This window comes from Calypte anna, chromosome 8, assembly GCF_003957555.1.
Source record: "Calypte anna isolate BGI_N300 chromosome 8, bCalAnn1_v1.p, whole genome shotgun sequence".
In the NCBI taxonomy this organism is placed as follows: domain Eukaryota; kingdom Metazoa; phylum Chordata; class Aves; order Apodiformes; family Trochilidae; genus Calypte; species Calypte anna.
Window position 1 is genome coordinate 11,905,441 of NC_044254.1, and position 24,166 is coordinate 11,929,606.

Here is a 24,166-nt window from a genome sequence, read left to right on the forward strand (position 1 = left end):
TTGAGACATGGACATGACTATGTTAAATCGGAAGTGTTCCTAGATGGACAAATCAGAAGAAATCTCAATGGTTGTTTTTTTTTGGGTTTTTTTTGTTTGTTTTTTTTTTGGTTTTTTTTGTTTGTTTTTGTTTGGGTTTTTTTTTTTGAAACTTGTCTTTAAATGCAATTCAGTTTGTACAGAAATGTTATGAAATCAGTTTTTACTTAAGTTTTTTGTGAACATTTACAGCCTGTTTTCTTTTGTCATGTGTATAAACTGTGCTCCATATGGTTATATCCTCCCAAATATCTCAAGGTGAATGCAATAATGAAGAAAAAAACTTTTCTGTGTTTCAGTGCAGAAGTTAGTATCCCTGATTTTAGGCCCTCCAGTATAGACTGAAGTAAGAAAGGCTCCAAGTGAATGGAAGGATGATTGAGAAGGATGATCTGCTAGCTATTCTAAGAAATTCGTGCTTACACCAGCCTGATCCAAACTTCTCTTATCAAGGATATGTGTGAATGAGGGAGAAGTTGCATTTACCTTACGTGGGGGAGTAGCACAGCATCATTCCCATAGAGCTTCACAAAAATGCTCTACCTACCTTTTTTAGCTCACATACGAGCTAATTCTCTTGGTCTTCCTTTTGCTGTGCAAACGTGACTTTACATATGCAAACCACAAAAGCTGAACATGTTTCACACTGACTGGGTATCTATGATGGTTGTCACAGGGAAAATGATACTGCACTAAAAAGGGCTCCAGCTTTGCATTTGTTTCCAAGAGGTACTTTTGTCTTGCTGGACCTTTGAAGTTATTTGGCTTTGAACTGGAATTTTTGGCATGGCATCTGTACACATGCAAAAAGATGATTTGCCTTGAAATTATGTTCATGGTGATACAGGAAAGCTGAGGCTGCAGGACTCAGATAATGAAGCATGCCTCCTTTCCCAAGAAGCACGAAACTCTTGAACACTTCAATTGTGTCTTTGTTCCTCCCAATTAACTATGTGATATCCATTCTGCTACATAGCTAGTGTAATAATGTGGGACAAACCGAATAGTTTCAATATCCATGAAATCAGAATTCCCCATTGGCAAGCAGGGATCTACTGAGGCAAGTATGTTTCCAGAAGTGGATAGTCATTGAGTGCTAGGGAAAGAGACTGCAGAAGTAATTTCTCTTCCCAGTCAACATCTCCTTGCTGCTTGCCAGAATCTGTGCTTAGAATGTCCTAAGCTGAGAAACTGCAGCTGGAATATTAACTTTTGTGGTGAGTGCATTTTATCTATGAAGTGTACAATGAATCACTACCTAAACAAAAAATAAATAATCTATTGATGTTTTGCGGTCCCGTTTAATCAGTCACCGTGAGAAAGCAACTTCTTGGTTTGTTTTAAGCTTGCTTCTTTATCATTATTAATGGGATGTATTTGTTTTTACCTTTCTTCCTCTTATCAGTTCTCTAGGCCCTTGTGTCTTTACCTTATTGTCTTTCCTCTAACGTGACTGCTGCCTGCTTTTAAGCGATTTTGCACCTCTGATAACCTTCATTACCCTCTTTATTTGTCTTTCAGGTGGGCTGACCAAACTCTAGTCAAGTTGTTAATATGAAGTGCTGTGATACAGTTGTTTTGATTTGTTATCTGTGCCTTCCATAGGGAGTCTGAAAGCTCTGTTTGTTTCCATGGTTTCTGAGTATGAGGTTAATATTTTAAAGGACTATTTAAAAATAATTCCAAGGTGTTCTACTTCCTAGCTGAGACCTGTAACTTCAAAATTTAGCTTTTATTTCTTATTTTTACATTACTTTTTATGTAATGATGGGGAATTTGCCGTGTATTTACTATGCTTTTATTAATGTGAATAATTAAGCTCAGGCTCCGTTCTTTTTAAAACTACTTTCACTAATACCATGTTGGCAGCAGTTTTTTTGCACCTTTTTCTGGATTTTTAAAGTTTAATAGTACAGATAATTGTGGAAGATAGATTAGATGAGGTTTTCTAGAAAGCTGCTCCTTTTAAAAAACTACTTGTGATAGATTCAGATAGGATTTACTACTCTCACTTTTTCATGTGTCCAGTTAAGGAACTTTGAGATGATGTTAAAGTTTAAAAAAAAAAAAAAAATTGGTGAGGATATCTGCTGTCAGAACCAGTAAATACCCAGGAGAAACAAAAGGGAAAAACCCTACATAATTAAAAGCCAACCAATCAAAATATAAAACGCCCAACAACATCCCAAACCAAAACAAAAAACCAGGATGAACATAGAGAAAATTAAATTTATTTGTTCTTACCTACTATTTCATTCTCTAGGTAGCCATCTCTGACAAGTCCTAACATCTGAAATTATTACCCCTTTCAAACTGGGAGCCACCAAGAGCTTAGAGGCCCCAGGTCGTTGTGCTTCAGTATGAGGTAGAAGCTTCAGTTTCATGCTTTGAAACGAGGAAGGCCAGCAAAAAAAGTTAGATGTGTTTTGCTGGTGTATAATTTGAGTCAGCTATGATAGAATAACACAACCTGAGCTTTATCTGTTTAATAATTCAAACCAGGATAAGACCTAGGAAAATAAAGCTATCATACTGATTTGAATATAGTGCTGTGAGGCACTTCCCCTTCCCCTAAGTGCTATGTGCTGGAAAAATCTGACTTGCATGTGGTATTTCTAGATGTACCTTATGGCTGGTTTTAGGGCCATTTGTTCTTATGTGGAAAAATGAACTTGTTCCTTGGTGCAGGCCTGGGACCTTGCTGGAGAGCTGTGCTCAGCAGTTGCTACACCTGGAATAGACCTGCTTGCAGCTGCAGGACAAGCCATTTGGCAACTCAGTGTTTCTGAGAGTCTTGCATTTCTGGGAGTCTTGCATTCATTTCATCTCCTCAACAGCTGGAATCTGTATATTAAGCAGTTTTGGTTGTGTGTGGGTTTTTTTATTGTTTGGTTTTTTGGGGGGTTTTTTGTGGGTTTTTTGGTTTTTTTTTTTTGTGTTGTTTTTTTTTGGTGGTTTTTTTTGTTTTTTTTTTTTTTTTTTTCTAATGGACAGGAACTGCCTGTCTGGCATCCAGTTCCCTGGAAAAGCAGGGCTTTCTGTACGAAGCTAGGAGGTGAGACCATGCTGTGGAGGTCAGGCTGCTTGCAGCATTATGCACAGGGTTGATCTGCAAGGTTATGGGTGGGCAGCATTTATGTGGTATGGAGTAGGGAGCAGGGTCTGAGAATGGCTATATTGTCATACATAAAATAAAAAGGTCGATGGACTGTGGAGCTCTAAAAGGTGGTAAAATGTTTAAATATTTAACTATTTTTTTCTGGCACTTAAAAATGAATGCTTTCAATTTTGGCCAAGTTGTTAAAATTGGAAATGATCTTATTTCTTCCTGCTCCTGTCTCTCGTGTTTAGTTTTTTATTAACTAATGTCTTTACCGGAAAAATGCTGGGCGGCATTTTCAATCAAAATCGGGTAGGCTGGCACACTTTGTAGTGGAACAAGTCCTGTGAAGTTCTGTGGAGATGGGTGTTTATCTGCTCTGTGTATATAGCAACAAGGCATTCCTGATTGTGGGAACAGGTACTCACATGTCTTCATACTTGGATGTACATTGTGCTTATGGTCTTAGGTAACTTTCCACTGCTTCAACAAAATCGAGGATGTGATTTGTGTATGTGGCAGTTTGGTCAAATCTGTCTCTATCAGAGCCCACTGGATTATGCAGAGGGTAAACAACCCAGATGCATAAAACAGGAGAAAAGCAAGCATTCTGATCCAAAAAAGCTGTTGAAGAAACTCTTCTTAGCTTTATTCTGCTTTGAGTAGTAAATCTTACTTCCATGTCATTATGGTAGTTAAATCACTTTTTCCCCAGCTTGCCATTCTTATCCTCAGAGCTGAAAAAAAGAAAACAAGAGAGCCATTTAATAGTAAACTGCTTGTGCTAAATCTCCTTATTTTGATAAATGAAATTACACATACCTCCAAGTGGTTAATCCAGCAGAATAAACATTGTTTGAGTGTTAGGGGAAGAAATCAGTATAAGGCATCAGTTCCGGTAATTTTGCAATAAAGCAAGTATATTAAAAATTTACTACATTATCACTATTTGAAAATTAGCACAGTTCTTATTGTGTTGTTTCTCTTACCTTCACTAAGACATTGCATAAAAACGTTATTGTCCTTGACTAGATGATGACAGATTAAAAGGATGTGTTAATAATTAAGCTAACTCTTTGTTTAAACTAAATTCCCCAGTGGGAGCTGTAGCTGTTTGGAAGCCTTTTTCTTTTGTGTTGATCTTCCCAGAAAACTTTCCTTTCTTCCTGGTGTAGTGAGTCAGAGTGGGAGTTAGTCATATTCCTGATTTAAATCTGATGGAGTAATTTAATATCTATATAAACATCAGCATGGCTATTGTCTGTAACTGAGTATTGCATAGGTTAGTTTGAAAGTGATAGTGCAGGGCAGATGATTAAATGTTAAGGTTATTTTTAGAATGGCAATATAATGCTGCTGTCTGATATGTAAGAGCTTCTCCCCACCATGCAGCTGATCTGAGAATGCAGTGGGAATAATCTCTATCTCTCTGACCTCTTAATTTGAAGAGTTACCCAAAATAGCACTGATCATTCCTTCATCCTATATATGTCTCTGTACTGAGAGATGGGGTCAAAGCAGCTGTTTACTTGATTTATGCATGTCAGCAAATGTTAAACTCGAGTTATGTTTTGAATGCTGAAGTTGTGAATCAGAAGCATCTGAGTGTAACTTGATATCATAGGGCCTCAGCTTTTACAGAGACCCTGTGTACTCTTCACAGAACAAGGAATTCTGAAGGATTTGAGTTCTGGTTTTGGTTTGAGAGAACATTCAGCCTGATGCTTCACTCATAGCCAATAGTCCATATTGTCTTGCCCTGCCCTGTGTGTTACAAAACAAAATAACTTTAATGAATCTCTATTGAAAAATTGTATTGTATGTTGCTTTCTTCAGTACAGATGAAGCTAAATTTCTGTTGTGTTTCTTGAAGGTTACACCAGCTTACAGTGGCAAGGAAACAAATGAGCTCACATAGACCAGCGATCTACCTAAATGCTTGGACTGTCATGTCCCATGAGAGTCTATTTTCACACTCAGTATGTTTTACAGCCTATTCAGCTTCAGTTTTTCCTTTCTTATTTAATCCACTATGTCTAGCGTTTGTTCCCTCCCAAGGACTTTTAATTTCCATAAGGATTATTGAATTTTTAAAAACATGTACATGCTGAATCATTTGACTGAAACTTAAAGAAGAAAATAAGCTCTAATAATGCAAAACGTTATATAGGGCACGTAGGATGCCCTACAGTGTTGCCATCCTTCTCCATTTTTTTTTCCTAAGGGCACATACTTTGAAATATTGCCTCCCCACCAAACTCGTGGGAAAAGGAAAATTGCTCCCATATAGAAAGAGGTATGTTTGCCAGTTTGGGGGCATGCTGAAAGCTTCTAGTGCAGTCTGATATCTCTCTACATAGATTGGTACATGGAACAATTCCTCTGCCTCCTAGCTCTCCTTGGCCATCACCAAACTTTTTCAGTAGCTTGCTCTGAAGTTTTGTTTCTTTCCCAAGGCAAGATTGTTACAGCAGAGATTGGTCTTCCTGGTCTGCCCTGTAACTACTTTGCTTCCCATTCTCTTTGCAGTCCACAGTACCTGTCTAGTGTTCAAATGTTGCAATTACCTCCCAAAGCCTTCATTACAGAGGATTAATTTGCTGTTATACAGTTTGTTGTTTTAGTAGTGAGTAATGAGGTACCAAAACCAATTCTGACTCCCATCTTTTCACTGGTGTTGTTTTAAAGTGAACCTGCTAGGCTGGGTGTCAGTGGCTGCCTTGAAGACTGTTTATTTCCTTAACAAAAAAACTCTCTGTTATACATTGTTCTGATTTTAAGAGACTTTCCTGGTTTTGTTTCCCTTTTTAGAAGTCACAGCTGGACTACAGGACTGCTTGGGGGAAACTGAGTCACTTCCTTGCTTTTTCCCACTGATGAAAATATCCCAGGGAGTGGCAATAAATAGGTGGAGGGGTAAAGAGGAATATGGCTTAATTCCAGGTTCTACTGGCACTTAAAGACACTCACCCTGGAAGCAATGTTGACTGTTGGGATGTATTTTTGAAGCACTTGCCAAACTGCTTTTAATTTAATTGTGACCAGTTTTTTCTTAATTGACTATTCTGTCCTTGGTAGAATACTTTTTAAGTAAATGGGTAAAACCACATACAGATTAACAGAACAGGTTCTCAAATGTCTTTGCTAGATAATCATAAAGAAGAGCTTTTTTTTTTTTTTCTGGAAGAACATGCTATTCTTTAAACTTTTATAATAAAACTTTACAGTAAGAAATAGGCACGTTGAGTATTATTAGAATAGAAAAAATGTTAAATAACACTGTAGACTATATGGCCTAACAACACAGAGTGATGAAAACTCATTGTCTTTTCAAATGCTATAGAAATATCTAACTCAGGTTAACAACACAATGTTAAAACTTTCCTAAACATTGTCAAGGCAAGGTTGATAATGCCGATTACAGAAAAATAGAAAGCAAAGCTGAGTATTAATACGTTCTGATCTAGAGGAGCAGTTTGGGTTTATCCTGGAATTTGAGTGCAAACAGGCACAAAAATATTGTGGTGAGGAGACAGTGTTAGGATGCAATGCTGTTAGTTACCTAATAGAAATAAAAGTAATTCTGCTAGTTGAGGTAGCAGCCATGGAGCTTTTAATTATGACTTGAAAAAAAACCACTTTTGATCTCTGAGGTTTACAGAAACAGTTTTTCTGAGTTTATTTTCCAAATTTTAATATGGTAACTACTCCATTGCTAAAGATAAAATAATTCAACAGTACCAAAGTGCAAACTGGCATTTGTTAACAAACATGAGCAAAGAAATTAGTAGTTTCATATTAGTCCATGAAACAATCCAAATAGTTAACTGATGTAGTTCCTAGAAGATATGAATAATATCAGTTTCCTACATAAGTGAACAGCAGTGACATGATTTTCTTTTTCTATTACCTGTTAGTGATGGATCTTCAGTACCATCTTCAGATACCTGGCTGTGAAGATGGCATGCTGTGTTGCTGAATTTAAGCATTCCTCTTGTTCTTGCAGGGAGATGGAATTTTTGTGGGGTATCTTGTTTAGGCTTTTGCCCATACTGTTCACAGGGTTTGACTGTGGGACTTCTGTGGTTTTCCTGCTTGGTGGCTGATAAACCTGGCTGTAGTGGCCTATGGGATGATATGCTGGTTTCTCAGATTTGCTGTCATCTTCATCATCATCAATGATCACTAATTCTGCGTGGATAACCCCATCATATTGTGACAACTTTTGGTTTGCTTCCTCCTCATCATCAATGCGCTGATAACCCATGAAAATCATTGTTACTGGTTCAGAGTCGTCTACGTAGCATGGTACAGCTTGGACAAATGCTGTACTGAGCATCATCTTCATCTTTAGGTGCAGTGGATGTTTTTTTAGGATGGCAAGGACTTAAACTTGTCTCATTATATCTTTCTCTTATATCCTGGAAAGGTTTTAATTCCTCATGTGAAGATTTTTCTTTCTTTGTTACAGATCACCCTGTTCTCGGGTTACGGTGCACTTCCATCTCTGTATAGGAGAACACTGGAGAGGAGGGAGACTTTGGTTGTATTACCTTTGGAACTCAAGCCCATTCTCTTTATGTTGCTGCTTTAAGGGTTGTGTTTTGGAGGAGAATTCTGTTTGATGGTTGCTAAATCCATTCATCTCTCTTCTGTATGTGTCTTCTAGTTTTGGTCCAGGTACTAACTTCTCTTTCTGAGAGAGTACTGGCCGACAAAATTTGTTTGCAAACACAGGCTCATGATACTCTGTGGGGAGACTGGGAATTTTTTTCAGTTGGCCTGTCGTAGCAGGTCCTCCACCTCAACAGGACCAAGTTTATCCATCTCATTTTGTGTTGTGCTGCCATTTGAGGGCACTGCATAGACTGACTTCCTGCCATCATCATGAGAATCGTGCTTAATTTCCTGTCTCTTTAAACTCATTTGAGGAAGAGGTTCGTTTTGTAACACTGTGTATTTCTCCTGTTTCAGTGTCTTCTTCACTTTAATCTTCCCATGGCAACATGCTGTTGAAAGAAACCAGTTCTCAAAATGATAATAGAGCAGCTGCAAGCAATATTGTAGTTTTCTGACAGTGATAGAAAATGACTGTCAGAATAAATTAATAAATATGGGAAATTATCATATGCATAACAAGTATATTTCCTTCTCATTCTGAATGCCACTTCCATTCTATCAGAACTTGAATTTTTAATTTTTAAAAGATGGTTTCATTTGGATCTAATTCTGTGAGGGGGAAAAAAACTTTTAGGGAGCCAGTTTTCATTACATGATTGACTGAGAGACACATTTAAACTTGACCCCTGATAATGTGCTGAGCAATACCAGTTGAGAGAGCTTGACATGCTACAAGATGAGAGTCTTTGGCACTCACAGAGTTAGGTGGCTTTGCAGTAGTTTGGAAATAACCAGACTACTGCTGGCTGTTTGGTAGGTGTAGGTGTGGGTAGAAAATATGAAATGTGTGATATGAAGGGAGCTATGGCAGGTAGAGGAACAAAGTGCTGGAAAGAAACGTTAATGTTGAAACCTGAATCCTTATTCTCCCACAGCACAATACCTTATACAAGTGCCCACCATCATTCTGGTGACCTCACTAATAAGATAAAACAGCTCAAATGAGAAGAAGTGATCTGGTATCTGTAATGTTTATTCCTCCCCTTAAAGTGTGTTAGATTCAGTCTTTGAATCCTTTGTATCAGAACCCTTTGGAATTACTAGTAAGCAGTACCTTTTCTCTTTTCTTCATCATCATTGGCAGCATGTGCTGTACTTTTCAGTACAGAAGGCCTGAAATCCTTGGGCAGGTCAGGTATGCTGTTGTATATGTAATCTGCTGCCTCTGAATAAAAAAGATCCACAAAGCATTAGTAAATTTTCATCAACTTCTACAAAAACCTTTTTAAAAATATTTTTTTGATGATAACATACCTTTTGCAACTCCTACTTTCTCAGTCTTCACAGACTAGGGAAGAGAACCATTAAAAAGAAATGTGATTAGTTGGCTTTAAGATGTTACTAGGCAGTGCTTTGTTTTACCTGATAGCTTTACATTTTTCTGTCTGTGGCTTCATACTGAGAAGGGACTGAAAGTGGAAGTGGAATCTCGTTTGCGAGAAAATGCAAGAGAGAAAGGGAGATTTTTTTTTTTTTTTTTTTTGCCAGTACATTTCAAAGTCATACAGGAAAGGACAGTAATCAGTGACACAGCCTCACACTGTGGCTCAACCCAGTTGGCTTCAAATTTTTCCATTGTGTTTGTTCCTGCATATCTTCAAAGAGAGAGAGAGAGTGTGTGTGTGTGTGTGTGAGAACAGGAGAACTGGAGTTTAGTTTTATTACTATTTTTAAATTATTTGAGATGATTTTCAAATACCAAAATGATCTTTCTCAAAAGGCTAATAACTGATATTAAGTTGCATTTCACTATAGTCTGTCAGAGGGACTTGGGGGAAAGCATGATACAGTTAAGCCAAGCACACCACCTAAAGGAGTATGGATGCATCAGCCTCTATACTCGCTTTCTTCCCGTTACATCTTAACCAGAGACAGATGTAAAACTGCTGGTTGGTGTCAGTGCCAGTGCTATTCTTTCAAGATGTGCTATGCATGAGCCATTACAGGAATTGCAGGAATTTCTCTTCAACCCAATGAACAAGCAAATGGAGATGTTTGGGCACTTGAATTGTATAACATATTGGCCCCTCTTGTATCTGAATTGCTGTCACATTACACAAAAGCTCATGACCACTCACAGCAAGTTCCCCTTTCTCTGGTTATTATGATGCAAAAGTAATGAATTCTACTTCTGGAATAATTTGACACTGACCTTTATTATATCTTCTGTTGTTTTCTCAACAGATTTTAGTTTCTTTAAAATTGCTTCTTCCTTAGCTGAGACTTCCATTTCCTCTCTTTCCAGGGCCTTGATTTCATTCTCCAGTCTGCAATCACAATTCCCTTTGATTTAATACCAGGCAGAGAACAACTTTACAAATGCAATGCATTGGTAACATGGCCATTCTACTTACCTGCTCTAATATGAAATCAGGCTATAATTCAATGCATTGGGAAAATACTGAAAATAGTTAAAAAAAAAAATGCCAGCCTGATTTCTTTTGGGTCTACTTTGGAAACAGTGGCTGAAATTAACTTAGTTTCAGGAGGGAATAGAGAATTATAGTCCTCCACAGCATTTTAAACATCTCATAGCATGGGGTTTTTTTCTACGTTGTCTCAAGAAATGTGATTACTTCATTGTAATTAAGATTTAATGAATTAATTACTCTTAGTTTTGGTAATGTGTATTTACATAATGAGATAAAATGAAGCAAGCTTTTGTTGTAAACAAGAAGGATGTTCTTGTAATTGGCAATATTTAAAGGGTACATCACCCTCATACTCTTAATATTTTAGTATATGTAGACAAACTCGTTCAGGAGGATCCCCTGTGGACAACGTTCTAGTCAATCTGTAACTGGAAGGTACAATTCCTCTAATGGGAATCAAATTGCTTTTATATTTCTTGAGGGTTAAACTAGGTATCTTTTTGAAAATACAAAATAATAATGGCATTTGAAAGTACTTTTTATAGGTAAAGCAGATCTTAAACTAATTTTCCTGGTTTGAAATTGATAGAGCTAGAAATCATTGTAGTAATGTTTGATGGCTACTTTGTATCAAGTGGTACACTTCGCAACTGGTATGGATTTTGAAAAATAACCAACTTACGTAGTGGGACCAAGCTCAAGAGACTGAAATCTGTTTTTCAGTTTGGGATTGAGAATGAAGAATTCAGAAACACCTAGGATGAGGAAGGGGCTTCTGACGGTGAGGTGTGTGTGTTGTGCATGTGTGAATGTGGGTTCTAGGACTTCAAAATATTGCTTGACTGGTAAGCCTGAATTCTTCAGGTAAAAAATAACTCTGAAAAAAAAAATGCAAAAGTATTGCTGATGTGGGGTGGGTCTTATTGTAGCGTTCCTCGATAGATTTAGATCCAAGCAGGTGTACTTACAGACTTAAAAGCACTATTAGGTTTCGAGGACTGTTCTTTGGTTTGTGTACTGAGGAGCCGTAACAGACACCTATGGTCATTGGTATTTTGTATACTTAGTTGTCTGGGAAAAATACTGACAATCGTTTTTTTTTTTTTCCTTGAAAAAATGCCTTTTCAGAAGAAAAACAGTCATGTAAGACAAATGCAAGGACAAGCAGCCTGGGACGTTGAATGTTTGGCAGTGTTTGCTCAAGTAATATCTTAAGTGTTTACCAATGAATTTGCAAGAGAAAGCTGGGTAGTTCACATAGGTGTGATACATGTTGCATTCAGGTGCTAGTAGCAATCAATGACTTTCTTAGATTTAGATGCAAATTAGAATGAGATTTCCAACACTAAAGAAACAATTTTTTAGGGTCTATTAGAGGAAGAACCTTGATTGTACCCAGGCCTGAGTCAACACGAGTTTTGTTCTAACAAAGACTACAAAGCTTACCTCTTGTGAATACCAACTATATTAACCTTGGCTATTCTCTAGCACAGCAGGATATTTAGCAATTTATTCACCTCTGCAGATTTTAGGAGTACCTTGCCAGTTAAGACTTAGCTGCTGGGCTGTTTTCCTCTAAGAAAACTTCATTGTTATCTGAAGGGGATATTGAAGCTTAAACAAGTTGTTTTTTTTTTCTTTGCTATTAACTTCTGCTGTAGGCTGGTACAGTTATTTAAAAGGGATCACAACTCCATTTCCCCTCTCATGTAAATATGTGGTTATGTTTTTTTGGTTTTTGGGTTGGTTTTTTTTTTCAGTGTTAAAAGCTGAGCACAGTTTTTTGGGTGCCTTTTTCCTAATAAGGGTTTTTTTATTTTTTTAGCACCAGGATTTCCTTGACAAAACCCTGCCTAGACAAAAAGGTCCAGGATAAAGTATTTAATCTCTAGGTATGTGAGAGCAAAAAAAAGCTATACACAGTTAAAGCACATTTCAGAAATCTCGGTATCTCACTTGAAATTCTTTTTTCTGGTGACTAAGGCAGTGACTCAAGCAAATCATATTTATATGGTTGAAAAAATATTCCTATATTTTTTTCCCTTATTTAGTAAAGACTGTCCCTTTTGCATCTGTGCATACTTGTTAGGTTTTTAGACAGAAATTGCCTTAATAGCCTAGTAGTTTGCAAGTAATTTTTCCACTAAGATCTAGAATCAAATCCAGAGTTAACTCTGAACTGGGACTTGAACTGGGTTTGCTCATGCTGTATGGTGAGTGCCCTGTAGTTTCTGTCTTCTGGTTCATCTAAATTGTCTTTTTTAGGGCATTTTTTTAAGAATTAGTTTTAAATTACAGAGGAAAAAAATCAAAATTAAAAAGCATTCTATATTTGGAGTGAAATACGTATTCCAACTTGAATTAATGTCAAACTGATGATTGTAGAATTAAGGTAACTGCAATTGATATTTGCATGTTTGCTAAGGTCAGAGTTGTAGCTAGATGATATGAGTCAAAGTTATGAATAGAGCAATGCTGGCTTCCAACCCTGATGGAAAGAATTGTTTTATGTCTTGACTTATTCTGTAGTATGTGCTTATATCCACTATATTACACCAAATTCAACATTAAATAATAGTAACTTGTCCTCCTTTATAGTAAGCAGAACCACAAGTTGAATGCAGGCGGCACGGAAAGTGTTATTTAACTTCTGTGTAATTGCTTGAGAGTCTGAAAAACACTGTCTCTTGCCCTACAGCTCAGATCTGTTAGAGCTACAGTAATAGGATATTTCATGAACTTTTATTCTGTTAGTGAGAAAATACTTTTCTTTGGAACACAAAAGTATATCAGACGCTCAGAACTGAGGTTGAAGAAAAAGGCATTCAGGCTAAAAAAAAGTTTAAAAAAAGATGTATATTAAAAGCAGTTAACACTTTAGACCCGAGCCCCTAAAAACCTGCACAAAGGTACTGATTGTAGTGCTAAAGCTGAAAAATTTATAATGAAAAGGGAGGAATATTCCTGGAGGGCTAAAAAAGAACTAATGCATTGATCATTGCCATGCTGCTGCATGTCTTAGAGAATAATATTTGCTTATATTATGAAATGTTGTATTCTTACATGAGACTTTATTGTAGTATTTTCATAATGTGAAAATTAATCATTAAAAGCTCACAGAATCATAATGAACTGAAGAATCATTAACCTTTACTAGGATTTTATTTCAGTCTGGACTTTAAACTCCCTTAGACACACAGGTCTAGAAGAGGAGGACAAGTCCTGGAAAGGTATATAAAAAAAGAAGTGTGTGGGGGGAAGTGGGGAGAGAGAAAACACAGCGACAAAATCAAATTTTACAAGCCTCATATAAATTCTGTGAGATCAAGAAACGTATTACTTAAGTTTATGTACGCTCTCGTACCCATCGTAATGGGAGTTTTCTAGACATTAGGTATCTCTCTTGCACTCGTACTTGCATATAGACATGGATTTTATGGTTCATTTTCAGGGATGTTATCAAATGTGCACAATGGAACTTATTGAAAGGAATTTTTTTAATGATGCAATTTGTATACTTAAAATAAATTGAGTTCTTTAGACTTTGTACTGTTAAAGTCAGGCCAGAATCTTACTAAGTGTGTTTAAATCTTTAGCACTTCTATATCAGTGACATTTTTTATGAGTTATGTTGAAGTTTATGTTGTCTTTAAAGGGTCTAGTAACCTACACTAGAATTATAAGAAATTACTTTTCAATGGTGAAGCTCTGCTGTATAGGTAAATGTAACATGACATAGCTACTGTAATTAAGTCAATCCTTTGGATACTTGTCTTCTTTTCCTTCATTAGTGATCATAGTTTGAAATCGGAAAATCAGTAGTAGGGAGGTGTGGATGCAAGAAGGAACCTTAGAAGCAGAGATACTAAATTGGAGGTCTCTCCTGCCAAAGTAGTACCTGAATTAGTGAATGCTACAGAGTTTATCTGACTGCTGCTGGCCCCCAGATAAGCTGTTGGGATTCACACCACTGCCACTTCATGAGCTATTTATTTTTCCTTAGTATGCAAAGCAAGATAGGAGAATAATGCCCCAGAGAAAACCAGACTGAGAGGAAAAGGCAGTTTAGCAAGTCCTCACATGTTCTGAGGTGAGTCAAATGTGTTTTGCAGATTTGTAATCTAGCCCTAGCCTGCTTTCATGTATCACATTACAAACCATTGAATAGACTTAGTTAACTGTTCAGTGTTTGTGCATTTTAGGCATGTTGTTAGCAACTAATTCCAAGAAGAATGAGTGCTATTTGCTGAAAATTGAAGAAAATAGGACTCCTAATTCAATCACCTTGTACCCTGACCAAACACATTCTCACTTGGCTCGCTGTAACTTCTACCATGTTAAGAGGGTGAATAGGACAGATGATGTAAACACTACCTTTTTGTCTGCAACCAGAGCGTTTCAGCAATTTGTCTGCAAGGTGGTCCAGGCACTTACTATTCACTATTTTGTTTACTTGTACAAAGAATGCGACTCTCCCTTTTATCAGAAAGTACTCCAATCCAAAACTCATTAGCAGATGAGCTAGCTCTGTTTGATGTCCAAGTCAAGAATTTTTTCAAAAACAGGAGTTCCATTTAAGAGGATGATAATAAGGGCTCGTTCCACTGATGTAAATAATGTGACTACAACTGCAATTGTCCTCTTAGCAGAAAGGCATAAAGGGTGTTCAAAAGGTCTTTGAATTGATTCATATTTTCACCTGAAGAATAAAGCCTACTCAGAAAAATCATCAGGGTGGACAGAATCTAGCTGAATCAAGTTTGAGTTGGATATGCCCAGAAGGAAAAAAAAAAATGTGTACTGAGCTTGTCATGCTACTACATGACATGTGTCTACATGATCAGTTTAGCAACCTTTAATTTACAGGACAGTCAAAGTTATGACTTCACATATTTGTAGTCAAGCTATGTATGCTATGGCAATAGCAAAAGCACTGTGCAAGTATTAGATGGTACATATTTTGTGCTTTTTACTGGACTTAGTTCATACTGAACTCCATAATTACATGGCTCTCTTTCCTGATAGGTCACAGTATCATTGGGGCCCCTCTTGCTTGTCTTCAAAGCCACAACCTGCTGGGATGTTCTCAAGAGCACACTATGTTCTGCCACTGCATCTAAGAATCCACAGAGGTGTGTGGAAAACCTATTCTGTTGAGAAAAGTGCTTTCAAGCAAGAAATCAGCATAATTATAGACAAACTATCGCTGGGCTGCTGCCTGTCAGCCTGGAGAATATTTCTGTCAGAGAGACTGAGTTAGGGAGGGGGGAAGTGGGGTGGGAGGTAATTGGGAGGGTAAACTTGGTGACAACCTTGCCAAAAGCAAGGTGTGTAGGAGGACAGTGGAGGAAAGAGAGGTAAGGTACTATTGAACTGAAATAGAGGAACAAGCTTCAAAAAAAGGATGATGAAAACTTACACAGCCTAAAGAAACTGGAACACTTTCAGCTTTTCTGTGTGTGCTAATGGGTAGTATGCCTGGGCTCAGGGGAAGGAGCTGATTCTATACAGAACCATGTGGTATTTGGGAAAGGGTTAGCTAACATCTCTAGTAAATGGAAGAAAAGAGTCTCTGCTGTAACAGGCTTCTAGGAAAAAACTGATGACAAAACAGCACAGAAGATAACTGAAAATAAGGAAAGTGATATAATGGGGACTAAGTAGTTTATATTGGTCCGTAGTGCTTTTTTAGGTCGGGTGTTAAAAGCTATGCAGGTCCAGTGAAACTGAAGAAACTTAAACTGTTTATTGTTATTTTCAAAATTTTGATTCAATTGTTGCTATCTCAGCATAATTCATATAGTGTGGCTTGTATCTATTGAGTGAACATTGAAAGGGATATCTGGAAATTAGTGAAATAAATACTCTGCAAGTTTGCAGTTTCATAAAATTCACAGTATAGAAGCCTGCATTTATATGTTCTAACTCAGCTGAATTAAAAATAGGACAAAAATCTCTTATGTATCAAACTGCGTATGTGTAGCCCTTTCTGACATATGTAGTATTATGCAAAATAAGGCAGTTAAAAGGGATCACTTTAACCCCGACGTAAGGGGCAGGAATACTGGTGCTACCTGGAAATATCTTGTTCCAGCTCATAAGTTCGTTGCTGGTCCTCCTGATTCTGCTTCTGCATTTCTCTTGTTCTTTTGGAGTGAGAGAACTAAGACCATCCAAGAGCCATTTTTCTCTTAAGGCTTTTTTCTGTTGGGGCAAAAATATAGACAAGCAAATGTACTTGAAAAAATTATCCTATGCAATCATAACACTTATTTATATTGTTGCCATACATGATCCATATTCTTGTGCATACGGCAACCTGACAGCATTGAGTGTCACTGAAAGAGAAATACTTAAATACTAAAACAGATCTGAGATTAACTTAAATAAAAAAATTAAGAACAATGTCTCATTTTGTTATTTGGTCCCAACAGCTACAAAGGATATCAGCAGCTACCTGGAACAGATTAATATTTGTAAGTGGATACAGTGGTGTATATCTCAATAAAGCAGTATGGTTGTATCGATGCATGCATGTTACAGGACTGGTGCAAAAGGTCCCAATCAGAAGCACAATACTTTATTTCTGTAGCCTTATTTTCTGGATAATCGGCATTTTAGAAGGGGGCATAAAAGGTGAAAAAGTTTTCTGTAAAAAAAAATAAATTCTAAAATACAGTTTCATAGGGGGAAGAGATCTTTAGGGAGTTAGTGGTGCAGTGCTGTCCTCTGAAGTTTGTAAAGTAATTGGGTAATTATGACAATGACTTTGTATTTATCTCATGCAGAGGCATGTGGTAAGAGTAGGACTGGAAAGGTGGAGCATGGGTTCCTGATTGTCTGGTTCTGTTTTCAGTAGACCTACAACTTGGGTTTGTAGGGGCAATCCAGGGCTTATATATTTAGATCCTGACTGTTTTAGGCCTGTGGAGCCTTTTCTGTACTGCGGTAGCTTTATAGAATGGATGTATTGCATTTGTACAGGTAAGTGGATCTCTCTCAGCTGTGTTTTCAAATTTTAGAAAATATGGCTATCTGCACTGAATGCTTCCTGCAGCTGCTTTACAGTATGAAAGGTGGTGCATGAAAGTCATCAACAGCGCTCTAATATATTCTTGGTGTAAAAAAAAAAAAAAAAAAAAAATTCATATTTGCAGGGCAGAGCTGTAACCCACACCAACTTTTTGTGCACTGTTTATTCCCTGCAGCATACTCAGGAATAGAAATTCAGTTGCTGTCTTGGGTAAAAAGTAGGAGCCAGGTCTAGAAAAATTTTTACAGGAGCAGGAAAGTGTGTAAATAAGGTTTTTAATTAGCCATGAATTTTTTTTGTTTGTAATTTAGATTCTTGAATTGTCTGATTCCATGTTAGGTTTTTTTGTTTTCCCCTTATGTAGTTTGTGAAGGATGTGGTGAAGATGAACTTATCTTTGACTGCTTCTCCTTGAGGCAGAGCTGTGCCAGCACTGGTGAGAATGCTGCATGAACCTCAGTGCTGCTTGCAGTGACTGTTGGAATCCCTGCCTGCTTAATTTGTGTTGAAGAACTTAAACTATTGCTTCATACATTTTCTCATTGAATGTATGCATTAAATGAGGTGATTTACTGAGGCACAACTGATGGAGGGACAATGCAATGTAGGACCTGATTGCAGTTAAATGAATGTTCAACTTGCTTGAATAGGTGACATATATGAGGTGGATAGAAACTGTGGCTAAAACAGTCTTGCTGGAAATGTTCGGGCACTCCATGGCACACTTTTTTAAAATTTTCTTTTTTAATTCTTTTTTTTTTTTTTTGTTCCTCTCTCAACACTGGGTCTAGGAATTCTGTGGAAAACAAGAGCTGTTAGAGACTGTCCTGAGCCTTGACTCTTGAGTGTAGGATTACTTGGCAGGACTTTGCAGCAGTTGTCCTATGCCCAAATGAATAAATGTAGGTTTAGTAGAATGCTTTACCTGATCTGGTTAGTGTTGCAGTCTGGTGATGGTGTGCCTGACCAACAAAGTACTGTTTTCAAGTTGGAATGAGCACAGTTATTCCTTTTCAATCAAGCTGCTTACATTTAGTGAATGATGGGCATCTAGAAAAGTGGGATTTAATCCTGTGTGGAAATTAATTCATCTAGCATTGCTGCCTTCAAAAATAACTAATAATTCTTTGTGAGAATTACAACAGCACTGGCACAATAGGCCTTGGAAACTGATAACACCCATTGAAAATCAACAAAAGCTTCACCTATGGATAGGACTAACCCTAAAAAGAAAGGAAGAAAAAGCAAAGAAAACACACTCCCTAAACATGGGCGTATACACAATAATGTATTTTTGCCTTTTCCTAGAGCAGTTTGCTGCTGCTCCCAAATAAATGCCACATAATCTTTTTAATTCAAATAACAACTTCTCAAAGATTGATGCATTGAATAGTTTGGAACCAGACTTTGAACAACAGTTTCAGTTTCTGCTCCAGCTTACAGTGTTGGCACAAACCAGTGGAGGAGTGGCTGCTTTGGGTCTGTTTGGTTCTTTCTGCTGCTTAGAATTTTCCTTCTACTATAAAGTATCTCTGGCCCTAGGGTCATATTGTGCACATTTTATAGCACTTATATATGAAAGAATTTTTCATTCTGTCTTACGCCTTGGTACAGTAAGAAAAAGAATACTTACAACATGTGGTGTAAGTGGGAATGGGCGGGAGTGCTGGAAGCTATCATTTGCTTTGTAGCTCATGGTCATGTCAGGAGTATTGTGACAATATTCTGCAAAATCTATGAATAATGTCTGAAATGTGCTTCAGATTATAACTCCACTGCAATCCACAAGACTGGACTAACACTGAAAGATTCACCCTTTGCTAGAAGGCACAGATGTTCTGAGTTGTGGCTCTTGCCTGCCCAGTGTATGGGAGGTTTCACCTTATAGAGTGCTGGGAGAGGCATAAGTAATTTTTGCAGTTTCACAGAAAATATATTTAACACTACTAACTCCTGGAATAAGAAGGTGTGTGAGCAGCACCTAGAAGGGGAGCATTAAAGGAGTTCAGACATGTCCAGAGCCAAAAACTTTATAAGCTAAACTAGAAAAGCTCTTGGCAAGTACATGCAAATCCAAGAATTAGCTGCTGGTAACATCTAGAATTACTGAAGATGAAATTTTCCTTGTACCCTCACTAACAGCCCCCATTCTCCAGTGGTTCTGTGAAACCATTTCAGTTCAGGTAAATGTATATACTTGCGACATCCTCTATCTTGGTGTGGTAGAGGTACACATGTATGGGATTAAAAATTCCTTCTCCAGCTATAGTTCTACCAGATAACTGAGATGCCATTATGATACCTCATCTTTCTTCTAGGGAGAAGTTAATCTTGAGACAGCAAAGTCATTGGAAAGCCAGAGCAGAGAGTCCTATTTACAAAATAAAAAATGAAAAAAAACCCCAAACCCAAACCCACTGACCATAGAAAACAACAAAAAAACAACCTTTTAATAAACCTGTTGCTAAGGGTTATAAATAGAAATGAAGGACAAAAAGAGGAACAGGATACTGATATCCAGCTAACAGAAACATCTACCACCGTGAGATTTACTACCTGCAATAGTTTCCTAAGGGACAGGTTGTGAGTTATGTTGAATAGGTTCTAGAGCTCTAGATTGTACAACTTGGTAGGAGTATAAATGAGTGAAATCAACCTGATGCAATAAGGAATGAGCCCTCAATAAAAATGGCTGAAGTTACCCAAGGATTTTAGTCTAAATAAGGCAATTTTAAGGCAATTTCTGCACTAGATTATTGTGGTGTTTTCCTCCATTGAATTATCTGAATAAGTCTGAGGCATAAATGTTTGTTAAAAGCTTCTAGGGCATCAAGCAGAGGATATTAGTGTAGCAATATTGGCATCTGATAGTAGGGTCTGTCTTAGTTCTCAGCTGGAAGAAGTATCCTCCATCTGGGTGTTACTCCCCAATTAGTAGCTAATTATATGTATGCATTTATACGTCATAGATATATTTAAATGTATGCTTGATCTCTTGCCAAGTGAATAATTTCCTCTGCAGAATCCTTAATTAACACCTCATATGTGATATGACTGGTTTTAATTTTAAAAACTTTTTCTGTATGATATCTGTATATTCTTCAAAGAACAGGCAAAAAATTCAGCATCCTCTTTCTTTTCTAAAAGAACAGCCTTTCAAGTAATACTTTTCCAGGAGTATTTGCTTCTGTAAAATTCTATAAAACACTCACAAGAAGTATAAGGTAGGTTTCTGCTTTGTAACTTTTAACTCTCCCTATTAATTTTGGCTGAAGGCAATACTAAAATCTATAAGGAAAGTGCTCTAGGACTCTGCACACAGAGGTAGTGAGGATTAGCTGCTAGTCTAGAAGAGATCAGTTTATCTTTAAAAGTTGGACAAAAGTGTCATTCTGCATTAGAAATCTGAAACATAAAATTGCAGTACTACATTTAACCATGCACCAAGCTGGACAAAATCACATGTTTTGCTGCTCATTAGGTATAAGCCTTGGAGAAGATTCTCCCGTCTCATTTAGGGCAAACATTAGAGGTCACTACTTTCCAATAAAACCTAAGAACTTTTAAGTTATTGTTTGGCTCAGTGGTTTAATCATAACTTCTCTTGGTTTTTTTTTGTTTTTTTGCTGTTTTGTTTTTGTGTTGTTTTTTTTTTTTTTTTTTTTGGCTTGACACAAAAGAAGAGGGTGGATGAAACCCAGGATCAAGTGTCTGCTTTGAAAGAGGAGTCCTGTTGCAAATATGCTTCTCCCCACGTCTGCTCATGGGGAACACACCAGAATCTGGTATTCGCATTGAAACTATTTAATCCACTCATGTAATTAAAAGAGTATGTAAAATACAAAGTCTTGTATATTCTAAAGCATAGATTTCTGACTTAATCTCCCTAACTGTACAGCTACACTACAATTAATGATTAAAAAATGTCAGTGTTGTTTAGAAATCAATGCAATCTGATGGTCTACGGGGGCAGATTTTGGGGTTTTTTTTAGTAATCCAGATTTTGTAATTCTGAGTTTACAAGGCCATACTTCAGGACATTACTTGCAATAGTTATGATTTTTTGTTTGTTTTTTAAAGTATACAGAGGAACAGTATGACTTTACCAGTCATTAAACAAGCTGCCAAAGGGTTATAGCCAAATAAAAATAGGCTGCTTTTTTTTTCCCATAAAAAGAGTGCAATTAGACCTCATGATTGTGCTTGCTGTAGTGGAATTATGGAGTGAAACACACCCAGCCTTAAATGTAAGGGGTTAGTTTTCAGCTGAGAGTTATTCCTGGTTATGATCTCATTTTGTGCAACAAAAGTGATCACAACAACATTAGCTTCTGAGTGTAATTTTTTTTTCAGAGGGTGATGCTTATAAAAGTCAAAGGGAGTCCTAGCAAGACTCCAAATATGTGAAAATTGGCAGTAAAAGTACAACTTAAATGCATGAATATTTGTATTCCAAAATCCAAGACCTTTATTAATGATAAACAACTTAAGGCTCTCTTTACTTACATAAATCTAATACTTTACTTACCTTTAAATGGTTGGTGTTTCATTTTTTTCCTCTTCCACTTTAGACGTTTTTGTGCAATTTCTTCTTGCAGTTTTTCTTTTGTCCTAGAAAATTAAGAGAACAATAAAAATTTAGAGCAATTACTTGTAGCTAACACAATTGTTTAAATATTATTCAGTAGGACAAAAATCAATCCATGCAAATATAGCCTTATTGTAAGGCTTATAGAGAAGTCGGGCAGTAACATAACTCTTCAGCGAGTACACCAGTTCATGATTGTATAAGGTATGGTTTCCACTGTGCAGTCTGTGATATGTCACTAAAATGAAATGGGTTTGTTGGTAAAGTCAACAGTTTATTGCATCTTGTGACTACTACCTGAAGTAAACAGGAATAAGTAAAAGACATAAAAACTGTATTATATTAGTCAAATTGTAGTAAAAAAATGAGCACAGAGAAATTAAGTATGCTTCATTATGTTTGTTACCTTTCAATTTGGATTTTTAAAAAAACAACAAAAAAATTGTTGTCTGTGCAAAGGCTGTTTCTGTGGCAAAAACTGTTTCAGTTCTCCTGAACTTGAGTAGTACACCTCAAGTAGTAGTGATCTCTCATAGTACCACCACCCTCCTTTTTATGACAGATATAGAAAAAGGAAATGGAGGAACAGTCTTTGAACACTGGCAACACTTGAGCCTCCTGTGTCTTTGGATAGTAACTGTCACATGGAGTAGCCTTTCATCTTCTCCATAAAGAGGCCAACCACTGATTTTGTACTTAGTTTTCTTTTGGTGTCATTTCTTTCCCACTGTCTGCCAAACTTTTCCTCTTACAAGCTAATATTAATAGAATACCCTCTTGTTCAGCCTTAATGCCTTTAAAATGAAATCCTGTTACTGGGATGTGGCAACTTTTGCACTTCCTTCTTTGGTATGTTTTAAGGAAGTAAATAAAATGATCTGTTTTCCTGTGCATAAGTATTTACTGACCAAAGGCTAATCTCGTTTGATCTCAAATAGAACAGATTATTGATAGAATTTCTTTTTTTTTTTTTTTTCTTACTGTCTGTTTTCAGACAAGTATGGTTTATGAAAGAATTAAGTTCTGCAGAAATGTAAGAATAGACTTTCCCTTTAAGCTCGTCAGAGGAACCAGCACTTTACAGGGAGTGTAGAAAATTGGTAAGGAAGTGTGGGCCATGAGGCTAGGAGTTGTTCTTCACTTTCCCTAGGATCTGGGATTTGGAAACAGGAAAAGTCAAAGTGTATTAGGCTGAAATCACTTCACTGTTACTTGGAAATTAGCAGTGGGGCTGCAGGTGATATGGGTGAACCAGCCTTGTGGAGATGGAGAGCAGGGTTACAGGCTGGCTGAGCAACAACTGACAGCATGCTGGCATTTAGTAGGTGCAATGAGTGTCAGTGTTTTCTTCTCTCTCTTGCAGTCTGTAAAGTGCAGTAGCCACCTATAAAAAACCATCTGTACTTACAGGTTTTCTTTGATGGTGTCAGTCTGACTTTTTAATACACCAAACAGAGCAGGTAGGGATTGTGCCTCAAGACACAAGCTTACGTACATCTCTGTAGTAGTTTTGAGTTCTGCAAAACACTTGCATATAGTTTAAAAAGCTAGTGATTTAGGGTCCACTACAAAATGTAACTTTTCTGCAATGTCTCTTTCTAGAGACTGTATCCCAAAGTTCCTCTGCAGGATTTTACTCAACCAGTCCTGAATTTGGAGACATAGCATCTGGTCTTTAGCCTTCCACACTTTTCATTAATTAGAAAATAATTGTTATCTTATTGCATAAATGGCTTTTAAATAACCCATCTGTAGATGAGCAAAGTGTGACAAGAGCTTGTCTTTACATTTGTTCCATTTCTCAAGGAAACAGCTTTTTCTCTTTGCTAAAGTTCGGAAGAAGATTCTTAGCCAGAGAATGGTATTTTACTTGGTTTATACCACTGAAGAACATTCTAAGGCATTTGAAATATTTTTGTATCGCTGGAGATAAGTACTATAAGTTTGGCCAGTCTGAAAATGGGATGTGGTACACAAAAGTACCATGTAGAAAGAAATTGGAGTGTAAAAGGCACAAAATACTACATTTTAAAATAGCCACGTATAAAGAACCTGTTCAGTAATGAATTCTGTGACTGTTTCTTTTGTTAGAGGCCTATGCTTCTTTTGCAGCCAATAATTTTTTCACCTGAAGTTTTTCCCTACTTTGGGATTCTAGCATGTTTTAGCATGGCTGGTTTGGTAATGAACATCCATTTTACAGTTATCCAGATTAAATAGGTTGAAATAGATTGTCTTTTATAAATCTAGTCAAAGGCTGGAGGACTATATGCCAGAACCTAAATTCAAGGAAGATGTATGAGGATCCTTTTTGAACCTTTTTTGAACTCCTTGCCAGAGTAATTTGAAAACCT

The 24,166-nt window shown here is 37.0% G+C and overlaps 1 protein-coding gene across 1 annotated transcript; it reads right to left on the minus strand.

The window, feature by feature from the left end:
• Nucleotides 1–2,250: 2,250 nt before the first annotated feature.
• Nucleotides 2,251–23,309, minus strand: PALMD (palmdelphin). Its single transcript, XM_030455314.1, is given in 15 exon segments — nt 2,251–3,876; nt 7,050–7,103; nt 7,106–7,460; nt 7,462–7,700; nt 7,703–7,895; nt 7,897–7,917; nt 7,919–8,148; nt 8,874–8,984; nt 9,074–9,107; nt 9,972–10,086; nt 16,266–16,332; nt 16,335–16,395; nt 21,753–21,761; nt 21,763–21,835; nt 23,221–23,309. Coding segments are annotated over 15 exon segments (1,716 nt in total). The 3' UTR covers nt 2,251–3,811.
• Nucleotides 23,310–24,166: the final 857 nt, after the last annotated feature.